The 24,600-nt window shown below is 36.9% G+C and overlaps 1 protein-coding gene across 6 annotated transcripts in view; it reads right to left on the reverse strand.

Moving 5' to 3' along the window:
- Snca (synuclein alpha) overlaps nucleotides 1-23,388 on the reverse strand; it is a 115,397-nt gene extending 92,009 nt beyond the window's left edge. The window contains exons 1-5 of one of the 6 annotated variants that reach the window (XM_005002662.4): nucleotides 22,102-22,273; nucleotides 21,710-21,945; nucleotides 21,456-21,601; nucleotides 14,117-14,158; nucleotides 7,706-7,848 (exon numbers count right to left, since the gene is read on the reverse strand). In XM_005002662.4, coding sequence (XP_005002719.1) covers nucleotides 7,706-7,848; nucleotides 14,117-14,158; nucleotides 21,456-21,576 — 306 coding nt within the window. In that variant the 5' untranslated portion in view covers nucleotides 21,577-21,601; nucleotides 21,710-21,945; nucleotides 22,102-22,273. Of the gene's footprint in view, nucleotides 1-7,016; nucleotides 7,122-7,705; nucleotides 7,849-14,116; nucleotides 14,159-21,455; nucleotides 21,602-21,709; nucleotides 21,946-22,101; nucleotides 22,278-22,905; nucleotides 23,041-23,248 lie in introns of those variants that run through there. The other 5 variants (XM_013150101.3, XM_003467473.4, XM_005002663.3 and 2 more) reach the window with 5 other exon arrangements.
- Nucleotides 23,389-24,600: the final 1,212 nt, after the last annotated feature.

The following is a 24,600-nucleotide window of genomic DNA, read 5'->3' on the forward strand; positions in this document are numbered from 1 at the left end:
ACTCAGCAATGATTTATCTGAGCAATAGGTATATGCAAATCACAGAGGGGTTGGAGTAGATCAATCCTCTGGTAATAAGCTCCACATCATAAACATATCCTACAAAGCAATTCTGATTCCAGTAACATTGTGCATAAGTGAAAGCACTCTTGCTACAAGGAATTCTACTTTTCTTGATTGATGTGGGAAAAACAGATTTTATCTGTATAACTTCATTGTTAATTTCATCTTAAAAGTATGTTAATGAATTTTTAGCCCACTTCTACTGTGACATTCAAATGAATGAGTTCCAGGAAATGAATCATAGGAGTGATAATTTTGTGTGCACATAGGTAAAGATATCAGAAGATCATTATTCTAATATATTAGAGAAGATCACCATGTTTGAGAAAACAAGATATTAAAATTCAAAATAATCTATTTTAATGTAATTTATATGAGAAAGTATTATTATGGGTGGCTTTTATCATAAAAATACACAAAACAATTATTGTATTTGCTCTTTATTCACTAGTTGCTCAGGAATATTCTGTTTAATTGGTACACACCTGTGACTTTTCTTATTGCCTATGATTAATTTCTAGTTTCACACTATTGTGAATAGAAAAAAAAAATGACTGCTATGATTTCAACCTTTTTATATTTGGTAAGACTTGCTTGTGACCTAACATATGACTGCTCCATTTGCACCTGACAAAAACATATATTGTTACTTTTGGATGCAATACTCTGCATTTGTTTGTGAGATTCATTTACTCTATAGTGGCATTCTAGGCTACTGCTTTTTTATCAATCTTGTGTCTGGATGATCTATCTGTTGTTGAAAGTAGGATACTGAATTCTACTATCACTGCACTGCTGTCTCTTCAGTTACGTTACTGCCTGCTTTACACGTTTAAGTGCCTCAAAGTTGGCTGCATTTATAGTTACAATTCTTATATTCTCTTAGTGAACTTTTCACATTATACATTATATACAGGTAAAGTATCCCTTACCTGAAATCTTACGATTGGAATTAATTAATTTTGAATATATCTGGATTTATGAACATTTGCATATATGAAATGAGGTATCTTGGGAATGGACCCCATACTAAACATGTAACTCATAGGCACTTTATATACATTGCTGCGTAATTTTAGACAGTAGTTTTAGTGCACTCTATTTTGACTGCACCCCATCTTATGAGGTCAATTATGGAATATTTATGTGTGGGGTCCTGTCAGTACTAACAGCAAAATCATGACAGATAATAGGAAGAAGACAAACCCTTCCCAAATGGGAAGGGGATCAAGAGATGGAGGAGGGGAAAGGAAGGAACAAGAAAAAGGGATGAGAAAAGAATTAAGATGTGTTAAGTACATGCACCAACTCCCCATGCAGAACATAATTATTACATAATGCAAACATGAACTAATAAATAAAATCTATTAAAGAAAAAATGTTCTGAAGTTTGAAGCATTTCAGATTTTTGGATTTTCAGATTGCAGATGCCCAATCTATACTATAATGTAATATATTTACTTTGTCTTGTATAATAGTTTTGCCTTTAAGTCTACCTTTTCACAAATAAATGTAGTTAGACTTCCTTTCTTTTGATTATACTTGCATAGTTCAACTTTTCTACTTTTTCTATTCATTTTTCTTTTAAGAATACATATGGGGTGAGTTTTTATTACATAATATATAATTGAGTCTAGATTTTCTAATTCATCCAACCACTCTATTTCTTTTGATTGAAGAAATTTAATCCATTTATACATAGAGTAGTTATTAATAGTATAGGAATTATTACAACAATCACACGATCACCTCAATAGATGCAGAAACATCCCAAGAGATATAGAAAAAAAGCCAACACCCTTTCAAAATAGAAATTCTCAATAATTATGTATAGAAAGATTATATTTCAGCCTGGCATGGTGGTACCCACCTGTAATTCCATAACTCTGGGAAGATCTGGGAAGATGAGGGCAGATTATCAAAAGCTAAAGTCTTCAGCCCAGCGTGAGCAACTCAGCAAGTCAGTGTGACTCTGTATCAAAAGCTAAACTTTTTTTAAAGGCAAAGACCTTATGTCAAATTCCCACATCTCTCTCTCTGTCACACACACACATACACACACACAAGAGAGAGAGAGACCTGTACATCAACATACATGACAAGCCCATAGCAAACATCATATTCAGAGATCAAAATTTTTCCTCAAAATTAAAAGACAAGAAACCCACTTTTGCTACTTTTATTCAATATTAATACCAGCAGTCAATATTGTTATCAGAGTAATTAGGCAAAGAAAAGAAATAAATGAAACTAGAATTTTAAAAAGGTTGTATTTTCACCTGCAGATGATATGATCATATATATATATATATAGTAGAGCCTAATGATTCTACAAAAAAAAAAAAAAACTATCAGAACTAACAAATTCAGTAAGGCCGAACAAAGTACTTAGGAATAACTGAATCATGTTTCTGAAGTATCTATACACTAAAAGCTGTCAGACATTGATGAAAGAAATTAAAAATACAAATAAATGGATTAGAAGAATCCATATTGTCAAAAAGTCCAAACTACCCAAAACAATCTAGAAATTCAAATGCACTCCCTATCATATTCCACTCCTTATCAGTCAGTTTTCATAGAAATAAAAAAGCCTACAATTTCTACAGAACCCAGAAGAGCCAAAGGAAAAGACTGTACACACTCAAAGTGATCTGAACAAGTAACTGAAAAGCCATATGATAGATATTTAACTGGACACATTACACCACCTGATTTCAAAAATACCACAAAGCTATAATAATCAAAATGCTATTTTACTGTCATAAAAACAGCCAAATATTCAGTGGAACTGAATAAAAAATCCCAAATACATTCACACCCAATCAAGTGATTTTAAACAAAGATGTAAAGAACATACATTGGGAAATGGGCAATCTCTTCAACAAATGGTATTGTAAATTATGTACAGCCACATATTGAAGAAAAAACTGGACTCTTTTCTCACACCAAATACAATGCACTAAAGACTTAAACACAACACCTAACACAATAAATCTACTAGAAGAAAATTTAAAAGTTCAGCGTCTTGAGATTGGTCTGGGCAATGATTTTTTTTTTTTTGTCTTTTTCCTTTTTCATGACTACAAAAACACAGGCCATGGAAGCAAAAATAGATAAATTAGATTGCATTAAAACAAAAAGCTTTTGTAGAACAAAGAAAACAATCAACAATCAAAAAGGAAGACATGATATACTTTGTGAAGATATTGGCAAACCATATATTTGATAGGGACTAATATCTAACACATAGAAGAGACTCAAATGTATCAATACCAAGAAAATAAACCTGATTTTAAAATAGGCAATTAGAACTAGGTATGATAACTCATGGCTGGAATTCCAACACTCAGGAGGCTAAGGCAGGTGAGGCAGGCAATCTACCCTGTAAATTCAAGGTAGCACAGGCTACATAGCAAGACCTGTCTTTTAAAAATGCTCAAATCACTAATAATCAGGGAAACATAATTTAGAATCACGATGAAATATCACCTCAGATCCCTTGGAATGGTTTCTATCAAAAAAAGAAAAAAGGGATCTGCACTCCCATGTTCACCATGGAATTATTCACAACAGCCAAGATACATAATCTCTGTCAATCAACAGATAAATAAGTAAAGAAAACGTGCTACACATGCATACAGTGTAGTACTAGTAAGTGTTAAAAGTAGGAAATCTTTATATCTGCTGCAGCATGGATGAACTTTGAAGACATTCCGCGAAGAAAAATAAGTCAGGCATAAAAGACCAATCTTGCATGATCTCTCTTCAACGTGAAACCTAAAATCCAAACTATGAAAACAGAAAGTAGGACCAGAGACTGAGAGATGGAAGAAAATAGCTTCAAAAGGTAAAAAGTTTCAGTTTGTTGGAGATCTAGAACGAGGGATACAGTTAGTAATACTACATTACATATTGGAAATTTGTTAAGAGAGTAGCTCTTAAATGTCACCACAAAAAAGAAAAAGATAATTATGTGACATGATGGACATGTTTATTATCTTGATTATTACAACACTGCCCAATGCATATTTACATCACAATATCAAGGACTGGGGAGACAGCTCCACAATAAAGCCTTTGCCTAACATGTAAGAGGCCACAACAAAACAAACTTTTTTCATGTTGCACTCCATAAAAAATACAATTTTTATTTATCAATTGTATCTTAATAAAGCTGGAAGAAAAGACTTGACCTATGATTATATCTTTCCGTTAACATCAAAAGTAAGTAGAGTGCACCAAAGTGAATCCCAAACAGATTTAGCACATCAAGAGAGAAAAATCAAAATGAAGTACTATAAGCTCTTGTTTTCTAAAAAAATGAGGCAAGAAAACATACAAAGAAAATAGAAGGAGAGAGAGAAGGAGCAGGAGAGGGAGGGAGGGAGGGAATCAGCCAGGGAACAGTTGTGCTGAATTCTGTATCTCCAAAGAGCACACAGCGGTGGGGAAGCCAATGCCCTCCTGGTGCAGGGTGTGGAGCTCCTGACATTAGGAGATACCAAGCCCTGGGAAAGTGCACAGTCACTATCTGTTCTACAAGCCAGCTGTCCACCAGCCCTGCTTACCACATCCCTTTTCCTCCATGTTTCCTGTACGAAGTAAGCAGTCAATATTGCTCAAATAAATGATTTCCCTTTGGGGCCATTACCAAATAGTTAAAGGAGAAAAAAAAAGGTAGAAATGCTTAGTTCTATTCAACAGGATCATTTTGATCACAGTCAGAGAAATATTAAGTTATTTTAGATTTCATAAAATGAATAATTTGATGGTTTTGTTGAAGCTCTCTAGAATTTTGTCACCCCGTCGAGGAGGCCACAATCGTAGGTGTTTATTAGAGAATTCCTTGAATTATTATAGAATCTCAAAGCCTTATTGCTAAATTGGGCTTTAACAATTTTCTAGTAAAGTTTCCTTATTATTTGAGAAAAGGCCCTAAGAAAGCTGCAAGAAGCCATCCAGCCATTTAGTGACCAAGCTGGGTAAGAAGACCAGTTATTTCAGCTCCCAGTCCAATGGTTTTTCCACAGCTAAGCTGCAGTTTCTAACACAACTTTACTTTCATATACAAAATTGTAGGACCCTGCAGTATGCAATAAGAGAACTATCTCCAAATGGTTAATTTCATCACATTGTTTAGCTTTATGCTTTAAAATACCAAATTAAGTGAAATATTTTTAGGAAGGTAGAAAACAAGCTGAATTTTGTAAAAAGATGAAGCACTCTCACTTCACATTTGCAATTTACCTTGAGTATTTTAAATGGAGACAAAAGTGGAGATGGTACATTTTCCTGTTTTCTTTATAATCTCAACCAAATACATGTTCAATTGAAATCATTTATCCAGTTTTACTGGTCAAGGAAGTGTCATAGCATAAGGACAAACACTCCAGATGTCCAGACTACTTCAACTGGCTCTACAACCTTGAATACTGACTTCCCCTCCATGCATTTAAGTTGCCTCATCTGTACACACAGTACATTTATTTCTATCAATGTATATTTATATCAGTAGAATCAGTATATATTTATATCATTCTCTCATCTACAAAATCAAAATACTACACTAAGCCAATTTTTAGATTGTCCAACAAACTTGGGACATAAAACGGATCACCTATCTCCATACTTCTGAGATCTCATCCAACTTTTAAAATATTATAAAGTTAGACATATAATTTCAAATGGGAAATAAGAATTGGTATGATTATTAGCACAGTTAAGATTATTTGCAAAAACATATTGTGGACAAAAGATCGCAACTGTCATCAATCCTACATTCAAGTGTTAGCTAAAGCACTTCTCTAGAACAGTCTATTTCCCACAATACAATGTCACTATATGTGAAAATCTAAATACATCATGGGTTTCTAGCACTGTGTGTTATTATTGACACAGAGCCATCAAGGTAATCCTGCTGCTTAGGGTTACATGAGTACAGATGATCCAGAGAGGTCTGCCTACAAATCAAAACTCTCTGCTCAGAGTTTCCATAGTATTTATTCCAAAACCATTTTGATCCCAACTTCTGAATAGTTGGAACAGTCAGTGTTCCTATACCATAGGTATGAGTATAAACAACTCAGAAAGTCACCAGCTTCCCAAAACAAGTAGAATGCGTATCAAAAGCATACAGTGATAAAAATAAAAAGGCTCAGAAAGTCATTCTATTAATTCACATGTCTTAGTTACTTCCCTCATTGCTGAGACAAAATACCTGGAACTCAAACCTTAAAAGGCCCAGACAGGACAGCATGATAGATACACCTGCTCATACACAGCAGACGGAACAGAGAGAGAGAGAGAGAGGGGAAGAACCAGAGAGGGCGACAGACCGTTCCAAGCCACATGCAACCCAAGGAGTCAGAGCAGACTGGGCAACATCGCCTGAGAGCATCAGCCCTAAGCCCCATAATCCCATACCTTCCAAAATCCCTGCCCATGAGGCTCTTGGGTGACATGGAGATACCTAGACATCTAGCTCACAGCAACTAAATAAATGCAATTCATCCTCATGGTGCTTATAATGTAGAAGGGGAAAAATAAAATAAACAGCACATAGAAAAATAAGTAAAACCTTATTTTCAAAGGCAGCAGACACTTTGGCCAGAGATAGTAAGGGGCGGGGAGGAGGAAAAGGGAGACTGAGAATGGTTCTAATTTTAACCAGATCAGGATGGTACTCACCATGAAGGTGTCATTTAACAAAAAACAGAGTATATGAGGAAGTGAGGGAAATAACCTGACTCAGGAGAGAATTTTACAGGCAGAGGGAGGACATCAGGTGAAGGCATACTTTCATTCAAGGAATAATATGGCTAGGAAAAAGACAAAATCATCCTGTTCTTGTGATCATGAAAATTCTAAAATTTCATCTTCTAGCTGGACTTCATATTCTAATGCTTTCACATATAAAATGAAAAAGGTAAAGCTTTCTCTGTAAACTTACTAAGGTCTCATATTTATCAAGAAATGCAAAGTTGGGGCTGGGGATTTAGCTCAGCGGTATAAGCACCTGCCTTGCAAGCAGACGGTCGTGAGTTTGATCCCTGGTACTGGTAAAAATGAAAAAGACAAAAAAAAAAAAAAAAAAGAAATGCAAAGTTAAAATTCTAGAAGTTTAAGAATATTTCCAAATCAAGTTTCTGGGGCATTTTTTGCCTCCTAGTTCCCACAACATATACTTGATAAAGAGCTGTTGTGTGATATGCAAACATGTCATTTAATAGAGATGATATCATTACACAGGAATCAAAGTAAGATACTCATTTTAGAAATTCAGAGATTAAGCACAAAGAGTTTTGTTATTCCAACAAGGAGAAATTGCAAGATTCAGAGTTCACATGAAAGCATTCATTCTTTCTGAAATGTCACCATCCCTTTTAGCATTGCTACACTGTTCAATTCCTTAGCTTTCTTTTAGAAATTGAAACAATTGTGATGACTATACAATTTGCACATTTCTCTGGATTAATATCACCAAAAAACCAGACCCATCTAGAGGCAGTACTGTTTTATGGAGGAAGGGTCAGGAAACCCTTCCCACAGTAAACATCTTATTCCTGCCACTTGCCTTGTGAGAAAATGAACTGTGACCTCAAGAACTGACAAATATAACGTAAAACACGGGCAGCCATACCTTGCCCAGCTGGTCCTTTCTGACAAAGCCAGTGGCAGCTGCAATGTTCCCAGCTCCCTCCACCGTCTTGTGTGCCACTGCTGTCACGCCTGTCACCACTGCTCCTCCAACATTTGTTACTTGTTCTTTGGTCTTCTCAGCCACTAAATTAAAAAAAAAAAATACATGTATTAAATTTGGGTAAAATGACAAAGACTAAATAAGCCTACCTCCATTCGCCTTCAACATCTTGACATGTGTATCTACACACATCATAGACAATGGAGGAGTCAGAAGAAACAAAATGTACAAGAATTTTAATTGAACGTGGCATAGGCAAACACGAACTCTGCTAAGATTGTCCATCGCAGTTATGCAGATAATACAAGGTGTTTCTTATCTAACTGCCATGAACATACAGCTATGAGAGGTTTGGTCCTGCTTTACATGAAGGACAGTGTATAGAAAGCAGAGCCCACAGGTACAGTTACAGTCTAATCAATCTCAGCATGATACATACATCTTTCCATCTCAATCCTATCTCCTTGGTCTCAGTCAGCAAGCTCACTTTCACTAGTCTTTTTTTTGGTACCAGGGATTGAACTCACAACCTCGTGTGTGCCAGGTAGGTTCTTACATCACTGAGCTAAATCCCCGGCTCACCAAGTCTTGTAAATAAGACAGCTTGTACTACTACTAATGGTTGAATGCTCCAATCCAAGATTTCAAAATCTGACATACTCTAAAATCTGAAACTTCTGAGCACCAAATGACACCACAGACAGAAAACTCCACATCATGAAATCTTGTTCTGAACCCCAAACTATTAAAAATATTACATCAAGTTACCTCCACGGCATATACATAAAAGCATAAGAAACAAATGAGTTTTGTGGTAGGATTTGCATCCCATCCCCAAGGTATCTTATTATATAAATACAAATACTTCAAATCCAAAAAAGGTTCTGAGCCATTTGATTCTATGCATTTCACATAAGAGCATGTAAATGTTATTCATGTATGTCAGAAATAAACAACAGAACACATTTGTGAAATAACTTTGTTCCTTTTATGAGAGTTCTTAATAAGATTGACTTCCAGTAACTTTCATGGGAACAGATAGCCAGACTTCAGTGTTAAAACTAAGATTTATTGAGCATGTTAAAGCTCTTTCATGAAACAAAAATATGATATCGTATTTCAGTCAGTAATGTAGACTATTAGTAGTACGTGTGGGATTTACAAACAAGTTTTACCATATCAAAAATCCCCATTATGTCACAGAATTGTACTTAATTGCTGAATCAATCTTTCTACATTATTTTCACAAAATGACATACAAGAAGACTAGTTGCAAATTTTTTTCAATTAACTGAAGAGTTTTTCAATTAACGAGAAAGTATCTAAAGACAAGATATTCAATTCTTTTAATAATTTTCAGGTCACTACAAAAATAACCCAATCTCTCCTCATGTATTCTCTACATCATCCGTACCACAGAAAAGTGGGCATCTCCACCTTTTATCTACATTTATATCACGTTTGCCTTTTCATTTTGCCACACAAAGTCATTCTTTTCTTTATCTTCTGTCAACTCAAAATTTTTTGCTTTTGAGAAATACCCTCCTAAACAAAGACATTTTTCGTGTTATTCATGAACACTCTCAGACCAGTTGGAAGAAACCAAAGCCTTACATGATGCCAGCTGGTAACTGTTTCCATGTGACTGCTACACTGGACAGATTCCATGTCACCGGTTAGAGAGGACAGTGACCCAACAGTGTAGGCAAAGCATTGTGTTTTGAAATGGCTTATTTAGGACAGGTTTACTCTTTAGTTTAGGTGCTGTGGGGATGCCTGAAGTGGTTAGGGTTTTAGACAATCTAAAACCAGAAAGCAGCCACCTCAGTGGCCACTCTCTATGCATCCACTGGGTTAGAACAGTGTGGGTTGGCCTCTGGCTGACACCCCACGACTTCTAGGGCCAGCCTGACACTGCCTGAACAGGGACAGCTAATCACAATTTAAGCTCAACTTAAATACCACTGAAGCTGTACTAGCGATTTTATGTTTTTAAACATTCTTGGGATGTTGATCCTTTAAATATAGTGAATTATGTGTTTCAAATTGTCATTTTATTTTCCAAGAACATGAATAGAAAATTTTGCTTGAGATGAAAATTTTCTCAAAGCAAGACAAAATTAGGTTTTGATTTTTTTACAGACTCATAGTCTTTCTGCCAGCCATGAATTTTACATATGTACATAATCTTTTGTGTATGTATAAATTTTAATCTATTGGTTTAACACACAAACACTGCACAGTAGCATATACTATAATCTTACTAGGTTTTATTATTGTAAAAATAATTTAGCTACATTACAAAATGACAGAGTTTACAGGTAGCAATAATAGACATATTTTAAAACACTGATTTCTCTAATAGCTTTCTCACTGACCTCAAAACCCTTTTCTCTCATTTAAAATCTTTTTAGACTATCTCTCTACTCATTGACATTTTATAAGGGGAAAAGACAAAGTCATATTAGTATACTGCATTTATTTTTAAAGGACACACCTTTAAAAATACCAGAATAAAATACTATAAAAATAACCAGAATCAAAGTGGCTATTTCCCTCCTACTCAATAGAGACAATAATACTTTGAATTTGCTTACATTTTTTCCCAATTCACCAATTTTTCTCATTTTGGTATACACAGCTTCCTCTGGCCAAAAGCCTTTATTCCATTTCTGTTTATTCATGAAACTCAATTCCTTTGTTAAAACCGAGCTCAAAAGCCACATTCTGTGTTATTAAAAAAAAAAAAAAACTAACAACAAATGATTTTCTCTGCCCTTCTATGATCCTATGAAGTTTTAAATATATTTCTCATGTTGAGATTTTAGATTGCATCATAACTGTTCATTCAATTGTTCTACCTCTATCTGCCCTACTTTGAGCTCTTTAAAATATGGGATCCTGCTTTATTAATCCTCATATTATTTTATAACAGTTACTCAACAAATACTTTGGTTTCACTAAGAGGAATTTGTTTGTAAAGTGTACATTCATTTTAAATAATTATATTTACATTTCATTTTAGCTAAGTTAAAAATAAAATTTCAAAAAAATAAATGTGACACTTTCATAAGAGATGGTAAATTTAATCTGACAATAAATAAAATTATAAAATTAAGATCTAGCTTTGAGTTAACATATAAATGATAGTGCAGATATCAGATAATAACATGCTGAAAATCTACTTGGATCATTACGGTCTGATATATTTCTGTTTGTAAGAAGTGAAACTTTCAGAAAGTCTCCAATAATAGGACTTTCTTTTACATCATACTTACATGAAGAACAAGTAACTTACATGTTACCATTTCTAAAATTTCTTCAAAAATTTATCTTTCAAATAAATATATTCTCATATACTGCTTTAATATGATACATTAAGTTTACAACTGATAATAATAACTTCCTGGAGGTCAAAAAGCCAGGACTTAGACTGGGAATTTCAGTTTTTCTAACTAGAAGAATTTATTTTAATTTTTTTTTTTTTTGGTTAAAAGTTCTTGGCTTAAACTTACAGACATCTACATTTTTGCAAAACAGATACTGGGATAAATCCTGAAGAAATTATTCTTTTAGCAACAGTAAGTGTTACATACCATATAATGAAGACTACTAACAACAACAAGTATTTATTTAGCAGTTATGGTGTACCTATAAAAATATTTTAGATCAAGCATAACAACCAGTCATTTAAGTATCATAAACTTACTTATCTCCGTAACCAGAATTTGGATTTTATATTAAACAGCCTTATGTAACACGTTAAGTCATTCACTTATCCGATACTGAGAAGGAACAGTCCTCACTGCAGCTGGTTCCTTCAATAGCCAGACTTGTTATAACAGCCTATTTGATTCTGTATTTGTGACATTTAATCTTTACTGTCAAGGTGACCGGCTTGAGACATTAGACAAGCACACTTCTGAGTGCATCTGGGTAGGTCATGGGGACATGATTTTAGGGACTATATGTAGTTCCTGGTCCAATCCCTCCTGCTTCTTTCCCAGTGTTCTGCTTTCCAGCTGCCATGAATTGATCAGTTTTGCTCTACCACACCCTTGAACCATGAAGTTTTGCCTTGGAGCCAGCTGCCCATGGACTGAACCCTCTGAAACTGTGATCTAAAATAAACCTGCCCTCCTTTAAGTGGCAAATTCTTGGTATGTTGTCCCAGCAACAGGAAAGCTGACCAATGCAGTACTCTTAACAGAGTCCTTGACTGGTCCAGCTGTACTTATTGCCTGTGACCAAACACAAAGACCTTGCTGTCTAACAGTAAGCTCATAGTTTTCTATGCAATAGTAGCTTCATTTTACCCTGTACTAAATGAAACAAAATTTCAACAGTCAAATACCTTTGAAAAACTCTGGATTTATGTTACCCAAAAAAATTTTTTCTACTATACAATAGCTCAGATTCTCTAACACGCTGAAGAAAGAATGGAATATGCAAAGTGTTACAAAATTATAAAATTACAGAAACATTATAGGCTATTATCCTCAGAATATTTTGTAAAATGTTGCTTTATTATAAAAAAAACTTTATCTCTCTTTCTCTCTCTCCCTCTTTCTCTCTGTCTGTCTGTCTGTCTGTCTCTCTCTCTCTCTCTCTCTCTTTCTCTCTCTCTCTTACACACACACACACACACACACACACACACACACACACACACACGCAGACCCATTTACAGTATGGCATTCTGAAAACTAAAAATTGCCAAACTTGCTGACAGTTATTTTTGTACCTTATTTCCATTATCTCTGTTAGACAAAACTATTAGTAGTTAACTTCTTTACTTTTTGGCACTGGCTCTGAAACACTGTCACATGATACCCTCTATCTAAATCACATGGTTTCAGCTCTCTCAACAGAACACCATTTATCTGGGTTGAAACTCTTCAGACAGCAGTCTTCTCCTCTGCTAGCCAGTTCTTAATAAAACCTTGCTTACCATCATTCACAGAAGCTTCTAGATGGCATCACGGCACATTTATTGGTCAAGTTCTCTGTGTTACATATTGAATTGCAACAGAGCAAATGAAAGCTACGTAATTAGCTTCTAAAACAGTTTTCAAAGCATTCTGCTTTATTTTCACAGCTTCATTCTTATAAAAATATGCATTAAAAAGACATGAAATATTTTTCTTAAGTGTTGTAATTAAACTGTTGCTCAATAAGGGTTCACTAGAAGGAAATAATCACAAAATTTGCTTCCGGTTTTTAAGTAGTTTGTGCATTTTTAGGTTCACTTAATTCCTTTAGACATGGAAATCATATCACCCAGATGTTATAAAACTGACAGAAATTTGAACTAAAGAGGTCTAACTCCAATGTTTATGAACATAACCACAACAATGCATTAATCTTGCTCATTTCATTTTCCCTATATCTCTTTTATAACTCCATGATACATGCATGTTATTTTCATGAAGCATTATGTTTAATGATTTATGGCTATATGAAGTATATTTGTTACTACATCTCTGGTTTCACCATATTTGTCAAGAAACAGTATCATACAACATAAAACTCAATTATCAACTCTTGTGGGCTAATCTGTTAAATTTTTATTCTACTTTGATTTTTTTAAATTTCAGTACTGAGAACTGAATTGAATCCAGGTGTTTGCACTGAGTGACACCTTTAGCTTTCGTAAACGTTTTGTTTTGAGACAGGGTCTTACTAAATCCCTATGTTGCCCATATTGGACCTGACTTGTAATGGGTATTACTAGCATACACCACAATGCCCAGCTCCTTCTCCTCCTCTTCCTCGTCTTAAGTTCTGTCCCTGCCATCATTTTTTTTTTATCATTACTACTATTTCTTTGTTGTAAATCTCCATATAGACCTATTCAGAGTCCTGGTGACATTATGCCACATACAGCTAAATATAACAAAAGATTTAAAATCATCCCCAGGGTATTTTCTAAAATGTACTGTGAGTCATAAAGGAAACATAATTAATCAGTATAGATCATGATCAGAATACTGTTATATGTTCTACAGAAAATTTTACTTTAATCCTTCAAAAACTGTGAGTGTTTACACTTTATTTATGATAGCAGTTTGTTAACTTCAGTTCAGAACTTTCAAATGACCAAATTCTATAAATAAAGTGGGTCACTTCTAAGTCATCATTCTTGACAAGTAAATATATATCTTATTTACTTATCATGAATATTTTTTAAATGCTTGAAAAATAATTAAGTTTAAATCAGACTGATGCTCGTTTAGCGTGCTTCTCTGTACTCTGTGTTTATTTACAATTACATTTTGGATGATAAATGCTCCGCCCACACTGGCCACTAGAAATTATATTCTCCCTGGACAGAATCCTCTCAGAACGCACCTGTTGTCACACCATGAACCACTCCCTCCTTGGTTTTGGAGCCTGTAAAAATAAACAAATTCAAAACGTAAGTCTCAGGCTGTCTTTAAGTGACTGGTTAGCCAGTTTGAAACACAACAAATTAAAAATCTCACTCTTCGGAAGCCCATATATAATGATATCCCCAGAGGAAAAACACCTAAAAATAAATAAATGAGAGATCCAGTAACCACTACAACCAATAGAAGATAACAAAGCAGCCACACCAATTAATATCAATGTTTTAGGAGGAAGCAGGGATGGGGAAAGGTTCACCAATGGGTCAAGCTGCAATTAGATAGGAATAAATTCTAGCTTGCTGTTGCCCACTTGGGTAACTAGAGCAGAAACTACGTACTATTTCAAAAAGCCAATGGAAGGGGAATTGGGTGTTTCCAGCATAAAGAACTGAGAGGTGCTCTGAGAAGCTAGTTATGTGTAACCTGATTACACAGGGTACACAGCTATCACATGTTTCCCACTAATGTGTGCAAATTTTGTGCTTTATATGTATTAGTTAAAAACAAATCTGGTTTTTCAAAAGCGTTTTAGCACCCAGTGATAACTTTATGCCACTGATTCCACATCACATACCAACTTACAGGGGCAGGGAGGGATGTAACCCCAGGGCCTTGTGAGGATTGCATATTACAAATTAAAAGCTGTAAAAGCACAGCACAACAGGGAGATTAGTTAACATATGAAACAAAAGAGGAGGGAGAAGGAAAAAGTGTACTAACATTTGTCAAATCCCTCTTTTGTAAAAGGGATTATTTTATAAAATCTTGGTTAGTCCCTTTACATCCATGTAATAGACGTGTATTATGCTCATGAAATGAGGAAGTTAAAAATCTAGTTAAATGATCTGCCTAATGTCACATACCACATATGTAATAATAGGCTATACTCACAATCAAATGTGGTATGTAAGACAAGAATTTTCTCCGATCCTTGACTATTATGCTAAGTTTGCAATTTTATATATATATATATATATATATATATATATATAATATATATATATATAAAATAAAATTAAGTTTAATAACATTTTTTATGACCGCTCTAGTCCTGGATTTTTCAGCATAAATCATGCCAGTTTTTTAACTAAAATATTTTTGAAGAAAATAACAACAGATTTGACATTCAATTGAGAACTTTCTTAGAACTGAATTTCTCTCAAAAAGAAAGAGTATAAGGAAATGGGGACATAAAATCTGAGAATGAGTTAAACCTATAGAGGAATATCAAGATAGTTACCAATCTCCATTTGCAAAAGGCACTAAGTTTTGAGCAATCCTTACAAAAATACATATATGCACTTTTTAAACCAAAAAAGAAAAGAATATAAGGGAACCTCAATTTCCTTTTCAGTAAAATTAGTAGCATAAAGTGAGTTAGTAATTCTCAAATAAACTGGAATGTAAGGCAACAGAGTTTGAAGCATAAAGTGCTGGTTTAAAAATGCTGATTATTAAGCCAGAGCCCAGGTATTCAATAAATGCAGAGTACAATTATTTGTATTTTTAACAACCTTCATGATCTCACAGGCAATTCATGGATCAAATTTTGAGAAACACTGATCTGAGATAGTCCTAGTAGTTTCAAATTTATTACAATGTAGAAGTACATTTTATTATCTGAATAATATGATCAATAATATGATCTGAAAGAAAATATGGAAAATATTCATTGAATAGTTTTGAACATACATAAATACTTGCATACATAAATGCAAAGTCAACTTTGCATGCATCATATTATATTAACTTAGATTTTACAAAGTAGTCAAATAAAATTTCTCCACTTAATAAAACATTTAAATACACTTAAGAACTTTCTATTTGAATATAAAGACCTTCAATACAAATGAAACAAATTAAAGCTTTGTGATTAAGAATGTGAGCTTTGGATTCAGAGTATCTGGACGTAAATCTTCACATCATCATAAGAACATCAAATATGTATCACTGATTTAATAGGATGATCAAAGAAAATAATTCATATAAAAATTCTTAAAATGGTGGATAATATCTAATATACTTTATTAAATGACAACTATCATTCTTCACATATAATACTTGTAAAGGGATGTTCAGTTTAAACCACAAAAGGACAGGCATGGTGGCACACACAGTAATCCCAGCACTCAGGAGGCTGAGGCAGGAGGATCACTGTGAGTTCAAGGCCATCCTGGGCTACACCAGTGAACTCAAGGCCAGCCAGAACTACACAGTGAAAACTTTTCTCAAAAATAATAATAATAATGTACAATTTAAACCACAGAAAAATCACCAAGTCGTATCTGTTAATAAATATAAAGGTGTAATTGTTTAGATATGTTAAAGTACATATCTGTTATGATTTGTGTTGAGATGTGCCCAGGCCTCATGCAAAAAGTCAAGCTTTTTGGAGACGGCTCAATCTAGAGCATGTGACTGATTCATAGTGCAATGCTGGGATTAAGAGTACTGGGACAAGGGTTGGTGCTTGCTGCATCAGTCCACTGACTGGACTGGCACCATCCTAACCCCAGTAGACGGGATACAGTGGAGACAAAAAGAGCCCTGTCTGGCTCTCTTGGTGCTTTTGCTGTGTTCTTCATGCATAAAATGTTGCCCCTCTGCCATATGTCACCTTGCCTTGGAGCCAGTCAATTATGGACTGAAACCTCCAAACACTGTTAGCTAAACAAACATTTCCTCTTTTAACTATGGATGTTGAATATTTTGCTTCAGCAATGAGAGAAAAGTAACCAAGACAGTGTCATAGCATTTTACACATATGTGGTATGTGGTATTTTACAGGCAACCCTAGTCTCACCTGATTCTATGATACTGTAAAATGTGCAAATGGAGATGAAACTGTGTAAGTAATCTTAGTTATTGTAAGAATAATTATGACTAAATCATTAATGAAAGTATTGATTGTTTCATGATCTTTAAAAATTTTTGTCAAGGGTTAGCCATATAGGTGCTGAGTTTGATACCTGGTTCCAAAATCAAAACAAAAAATTGTCAAACTATTAAAAATAACTATTAAAATTTTTGTCATGCTATTAAAAATTCTTAGTCATGTATAAAGTAATAAAAATAATATCAATTTAATAGTAAAGTAATATTTTTTCCTTCATCGTAACTTAAAATATTAAGAAGGAAAGTGCTCTGCTTCTTTATGAAAATGTATCACATGAAGTTATTTTTACTGCATAACTTCCTATGTGGGGTGGACAGTGTTCATATTTCAACAGAACTGGCATTCTTGTCTCTAAATGTGGGTCGGTCACCTTCCACACTGACAGCCTTTGCAATGAGTGTTGTGATTTATCCCTGTGGGTCCTGTTAACTTTCAGTGTTTGGTGCCACCACGTTCTCTGATCCACAGTACCCGATCTGTCATTCTTCCATGTATGCCAGCACACTTACCTTTAGTAAGTTCTTTTGAGAGTTTACCTACAGGCTTCTGAATTACAGTAGGGACCACATCAACATGGTCAGCTATTTCTTCTACAAGTCATGTTCGATTCAAATTATAATTCAGTATTCTCACTGTTTTTCTTTGCTATACATTCATCTTTGATAGCTAGTTTCCTCTTTCTATTATGGACCTCTGTAAAATAACTCATGGATTTTTATTACCAGGAAACAAACAGACAACCAAACTACACAAAGTGCTGTCTAGGTGAACTTGGTAACAGATGTAAATTGACTAATCACCGATGAAAATTTAAAAAATGATACATTCACTGGCTACAATGGATTTCTGATAGTTATGTAATTAACTTGGAGGTTGAAGAGCTAGCAGTAAAGTTTGTACTTTATGCAATTGCTCCCAGCTATATACTATGAAAACAGAAATTTAAGTCATGTTGTTAGGGGCCTAGTGTTTCTTAACTATGGTACATAAAGTAGATATGGTACATAAGAATTTATGTAGAATAGAACAATATATAGTGAGAATTTTCTCATTTCTACCATTTCCTGTACCCATATTTTATAAAGAAAGTAAATAGGGGGAAAACACAATGGTTTAGTGGTTGGTTTGACTTTTATTCTCTGCCTTAGTAGCTGAGATTCTGATCTTTGGTTAAATCATGGACCATGCAACACATTTTCAATCAAAAGCAAGTAAGCAAGAGGCCCAGGGAAACTGCCATGTATCAAACTAGTTGACCTGTTATTTGCTATCATAACTGTTTACTAGCCATTCATAGCTCATGAGAAATTTCCAATTAACACCTATGGTATCAAGTGGCTACAGTAATATCAAGATAATCAAGGCTAAAAAGACACCAGAGCCAAGTATTTCCCTTTACTCTGTCTAGTCTCTTGCAGCCTCACAAGGATGCAGAGTAGAGGTCACGAGTAACACTGGGATTTGAGAGAATTCATCTAAACTATTGCTTCATGTGTTCTGCTGACTTTCTCAATTTCCTAAGGTGATTTTTGTTTTTTGTACTGGGGATCAAATTCATGACTTCGTGCCTGCCAGGTAGGAGCTTAAGCCACTGAGCTAAATACCTCTCCTGAAATATATTTTTTGACTTGAGAGTTCAGGATTAATCACATTGTCGATCACTTTTCTGAACAGAATGATACTAAAAGAGTTTTTGAAGATGTTTTCTTGCACCTATTAATATACTTGAAATATTTTTCTATATTTGAATTTCATTCTCAGTGTATAATTTCTGAGCAACTCCTGAGTGATTTGAATTTTTGTCCAATAATTGAAATATGCTGATTGAAAATTCGTGTACATATATTTCACAGAGGAAAAAGTATTCACACTGATTATCATGGGAACTCTTCAATTTGTTTTAAGGTAGTTGCCAAATTCTTATAAATGAATGGGATTACTTATGAGACTTCTCTCAAACTTCTTCACCCATAAGTGCAATTGTAAAATTTTCTTTAATCACTTCTAATCTTCCAAACTAGTTATTATTTATCATTTTTATAATGAAGGATAAAAAATAAATCAAGTTGACTATAACTGTTCTGTTAGAAGTTTATCTGATAATAATTACAATAGTTCCTATATACAAAGGTTTGTGTAACCATATATCTTGCTGTATGTGACATTCTCATAAAAACTCTGCAAAGTAAGTTACATTTTTCTAATAATATTTTATTTTACCCATGAAGGAAATGATACTCAAAAAATTAAGTAACTTCTCCAAAGTATTAAAGATGTGAAGTACGCTGAACTAAAACTCAGGTTTATGTGATGTCAAGTCCATGTTTTGTCCATTTAGTAGTCATCCACAGCCTATTGGTTAATTCCAGCACACTCTCTGTTTTGGTAAATGAAGTTTTATTGAAACTACCACCTTAGTTACCATCTGTGGTCATTTTCACACTTCAGCAGCAGGTGTGAGTAGCTGAGACCAATATGTTATGATTCAACATACTTACTACCTGATCCTTTACCAAAATGTTTGCCTACTCCTGGAATATGCTACTGTGTTTTCATACGGTCATTTTTCATCCTAAATCGTATGTTACATGTTCATCTTTTAATTAAACTTCAGCACACAACCAGTAAGTAACTTACAAAACATACTTTGGTAAATACTATGATATACATTAAAAACTATTTGTTAAAAATTGACAGGTGAACAAATTACCTATTATTTATCACTTATATAATCACCTATTATTTAAAAAGAGTTAATCTCTGAAAAATCATTCTTTCCCCAAACTCTTATTAATAATGAAAACAAGTAAATAATTCAGATGATGAAATCTATTCACTACCTAGTGTAATGTATTAATATTCAATACTTTCTGGGTTTGTTATAAACTAATGGAGTAAACATTTGCAACTTAAAATTATTCTCAGCACTCTGAGAGGCTGAGACAGGAGGATCACAAGTTTGAGACCAGCCAAGGCAACTTAGTGACTTAGTGAAATCCTATCTCAAAACAAAACAAAGAAGGGCTAAGGGAATAGCTAATTTTGAAGGCCCTGGGTTCAATCTCCAGCAATACATGCACACACATACACACTGACACACAAGTCCTTTAAAAATACAAAGTTATCAAGCAAAGGAAATCAAAGAATAGTTGGAAGCCTACAATTTCAGAATTTAAAAACTGAGGAGAAAGACGGTGATAACCTCTATGTCACAGATTCTGCATTTCATATTTCAACTACAAAGATATAATTCACAATTTGCCAAAAAACTTTCAAATTAAGTCACCAATTTTTCCCTCTCCTCACACTCTTTTTAGATTTTTTGAGGAGGAAAGAGCAGACTTTACAGAAAATTGGTGGAATGATTCAGTCAACATAAATCAAAAAAATCTATGAAGAGTGAGAAACAAGAAATCTGCTATGAACTTTGAGGAGAAACATGGTGAAGTCATTTCAGATAAAAGTTCTCTCTTACTGATCCTTGCTGGAGACAGACAGCTACTTTCACTCCTTAGGCCTCCTGCCAGGCAAGGCAAGTCTCTCATCCTGCCACCCAGCGATGTCCCCTCCACCTGCCTGCCCACTCTGGGACTCCTCTTGCCAGGCTGGCCTCAGAGAACACGGAAGGGCACAGAGCAGCAGAGAAGGGGAGAGAAGCCAGGGTTGTGTGTGTGCATGTGTATTTATTCCTTCCCCCAAAGAATTTGAAGTGGTTTGTAAAATAACACAATTTAACATAGTTCCCAGTACAGAATGTACCAATGTATGTGTCAAGAGAGCCTGTTAGATAAAGATTGTGAGTACTGATGTCATTATTTATATGTGTGTGTCATTTGATAAATGAACTGCGGAAACATTTCTGATATATTAGGAGCACCCTCAAGCACTTAGTCTCCAGGATTCACAGTGACAGAGAAGATAAGGAACAGCTTCATTTTAGGGCCAAGATAGGTCTCTCTTTACATACCAGAGGACCACACCAGTCTTACTTTAAAAATCAGAATACATTCAGATTAGCAAGTATTATTCCTAATTAAAGAAATCAACATCCCATGAATGATTTTGAGATTAAGAATATTCTCAATTAATCTTTAAAAGATTTGGAGTTTTAAAAGCTAGCTTCCAAAACAAACACTGATGCTCAGAAACATTTAAAAAATACAAAGTCCTAAATATGGCAGCATAATAAAATAATGTGGAAAAGCAGAAGCGTGCTCCCAGTTTTCACTATTAGCTAAAATGTACCCATTCACAAGCATCTACCTACACACACCTGTGACTCATTCCATCTTGACAAGGGATGATGGAAAGGAGAGAGCATCAAGAACTGTCAGCATTTAGAATATCAATCATCTCAAACTGCCAGTCACGAATAAACACAAAGTGACACTTGGGGTTTACCTACCTACATAGAGAACACCCTCCTTTGTCTTCCCTGCTGCTTCTGCCACACCCTGTTTGGTTTTTTCAGCAGCAGCCACAACTCCCTCCTTGGCCTTTGAAAGTCCTTTCATGAATACATCCATGGCTGACGATTTCCTTAACACCACACTGAAAAACAAAAAACATGTCAAGTGAAAACATTGGGGTAAAACACAACAAGGTTAAAAGACCCAAGTTCAAAACAAAACAAAAAAAAAACCAAAAACACTAAAATACCAAAAGGAGCCTCCAGGACTGTGAAGCTGTGAAGAGTACTCTGATCTTAACCATTGAACACAGCAGCCCTTCTTAGCTTTTGCATTAAAATTTTAACAACTCCCATTCATCACGACTTGTGAAGCTCTAGCCACCTAAACACGGGTTAGGATGATTCACTGGGCTAGCTGTTCTTGTTGCATTTCAAAAGAGCAGTTGCAGGAAAAGATGGACCTGTCTTCCAACTTCCGGAGGGTCTACAAGGCGACAGTAAAGTCAGAGGCACGTTTGGAGGAAAGAACACAGAAAAAAGAAAAGGGATCTGGAGGCTATGGTCAGGGGCTTCCCTAAAGTGAACCCCAGAAAAGGGCTTCAAGTTGATTCCGGAGAAGGGTGAGGAGCGACCTACTCACTCTGAAGGTGAGTGGTCCTCGGGGTCCAGCAGCTACCCCAGACTCTCCTTTAATGCAGCAGATCGCACCTCTTCACAGCTGGTTAGACATACACTGAGCCGAACGAGTGTTGTCTACACCCGCGGGCAGGCTCCAGTCAACCTCAGCTGCACCCCAGTAGCTGACACTGCGCGCTGCACTCATTAACCCCTTAACACCTGTTGACGTGCCTTCTCTGTGTGTGCATTTCATTATCTGTTCCTCACTTTACACAGGACCAAGAAAGTGGGCTGCGGGAATGGGGTGGGGGTCAGTTAATATTAGAGAAATAATAAAAGTTGGGAGATTCTCATTCCAGCCAGCATTCTAGCGTTTCCGCATCAGTCGGACCGCTCAGCCTCCGGGGAGAAGAGGCGCTGGCTCCGGGGAGCAGCCGGTTTCCTCCCTCCGCGAGCCGAGTCGTGCTCCCGCACGCGGGGCGATGCTATCCGCGTCGGCGGCTCCACAGGCGCTCGTGTCCCCTCATCTCCCGAACTCCGATTCCTCCAGCTCCTTTTTTCTTTTTTTAAACAATTTCCGAGTCTGATTCCAGCAGGTGGAGGGAGGAGCGCGAGCGCGGGAGGGGTGGGGGTGGAGGGGTGCAGGGCGCAGGGGAAGCAAGGTCGGGGGACCGCAGTCCGCCCCGGTCGGGCGTGGGAGGGAAGCCGGGACAGTCGTCGGAGCGCCACGCCCGCGAGGACCCCCGAGGACCCCGCGCGTGGGGCCAGGAGGCCGCGCGCCCACGCCGCCAGCCCCGGTCCCCGCGCCGCCCCAACCCGCACGCACCTCGGCGTCCGCGTCGCTGTCCTGCCCGGCTCACGCAGCCCTCCGCGCCGTGCCCGTCCCCGCCGCCCCGGCCGCCTCCCGCCTCCCGCCTCCCGCGTCCCCCGCCCCCGCCGCGGATTCGTCGGCGCCGCTCCCGCCCTCCGCAGCGCTCCCGCCCGGCGCGGGTGGGCGAGCACAGGCCGGGCACGCGGCGCGCGGGCGGGGGTCTCGCCGGGGACCCGCGTGGACTCAGCCCGTCGCTCCCTGGGCCCCGCCCGTCTCCCCGCCTCCGCGACTCCCTCACTCCCTCAGCTGCTCGGGGCGCGCCCCACGCGTTCCCAGGCCGCCGCGAAGGGGCCCTCACGTGCTGCGGCGGCTCGGCTCCCGTCTCCCTAGAGCTCGGCAAGGCCGGCGGGGGCCAAAGACCGCCGGGCGCCGGATCCAGGTGGGGGCGCCAGCTCCTCGCCCCGGCACCCTCTGCCCGGGCGCCAGTCAGCGCGTGCAGACCCGGGTCTGCCTCCTTCTGCAGAGCAGGAATAAACACCCCCAGCCGTCTACAACAGGCGGGCGCGCGGCTTTCACTATAGAAATGAGAAAGACCCAAGGACGTGCGTGCTTTAGGAGGTCATTTGGGCGCGACTCATCCTTCGGGACTATCCTGGCCACCTTCTTCACCTCTTCTGAAAGGCAAATTCTGCAATTGGCTCGCCTTTCTGGCTCGGATTCCCTCCTGGGGGGCCTAGGAGCTGCAGGCACCGCCCTCCTTGGTCAGAGTACCCCTCAGCCGTGCGCCCGCTCGAAACTGCGTGGAGAACAGCTGCTCCCGGATCCCACGGGATGGGCACCCCCACAGGCGCTTTGCTCCCCAAAGCACCTCTGCACACTTTGTATTTTGTCTGTATTCTAAGCGCGGGTTGAACGCTGAAAGGAAAAACAAGTTTTTCATACTTTTTTTTTTTTTATAAGAAATACACTGTCTCTAAACCATGCGTTGGTTTAGGTTCTGAAATTTGAGTAAAATGGCGTTTAACTCTATAATGAAACCTTTTGAAATCACAAAGCTACAAGAAACAGATGATTATATGCAAAACATGTAAAGAAAATGGGATATTAGTGATTTACTGCTTAAGCAACCCTTGCTTTCTTGCTTTCTTTTATAAAATAAGCTTTTCTGTAATGCCTCATGTTTTGTTTTCTTGGGATAGGAGAAAAGAGGTTGAGCTTGGGAGATGTTTTGCTCTCTAGCTTTGAAAATTTGAACAAGTCATGTAAGTCTGAAAGGGGACCTAGACGACTCTTTCTTCAATTTTATACTATAGGAAATAGTCAAACACACAGAGAAGTAGAAAGAATAAGGGACTCCCGTGTGAGTATCACCCAACTTCCATAACTTGTCAGTACATGGTTAATCGAGTTTCGTCTCTAAACCCACCCGTTACCAACCTTTTTTTTTTTCAATAAATTCTGTTTTGCCTATAACTTTTCAACTGTGAAACTGTAGCACACTTTCATACACTATTAGAATTATTAAAAGTAACCACAATAGTATTGGATGATATCTAAAAACTTTAATTTATACAGTGAGATGCTCAGACCTGACATGTCCTTTTAAGTCAGTTTTACAAAATCCATACCTTAGTGTAGCCCATGCAATTTTGAAGGTATACACCATTTTCATCCCCCCAGAAAATGTCATTGTACCATTCTTGTGTATAT

The sequence above is a fragment of the Cavia porcellus genome, unplaced genomic scaffold, assembly GCF_034190915.1.
Source record: "Cavia porcellus strain 051 isolate PalLab524CR breed Dunkin Hartley unplaced genomic scaffold, mCavPor4.1 scaffold_4, whole genome shotgun sequence".
Lineage (NCBI taxonomy): Eukaryota > Metazoa > Chordata > Mammalia > Rodentia > Caviidae > Cavia > Cavia porcellus.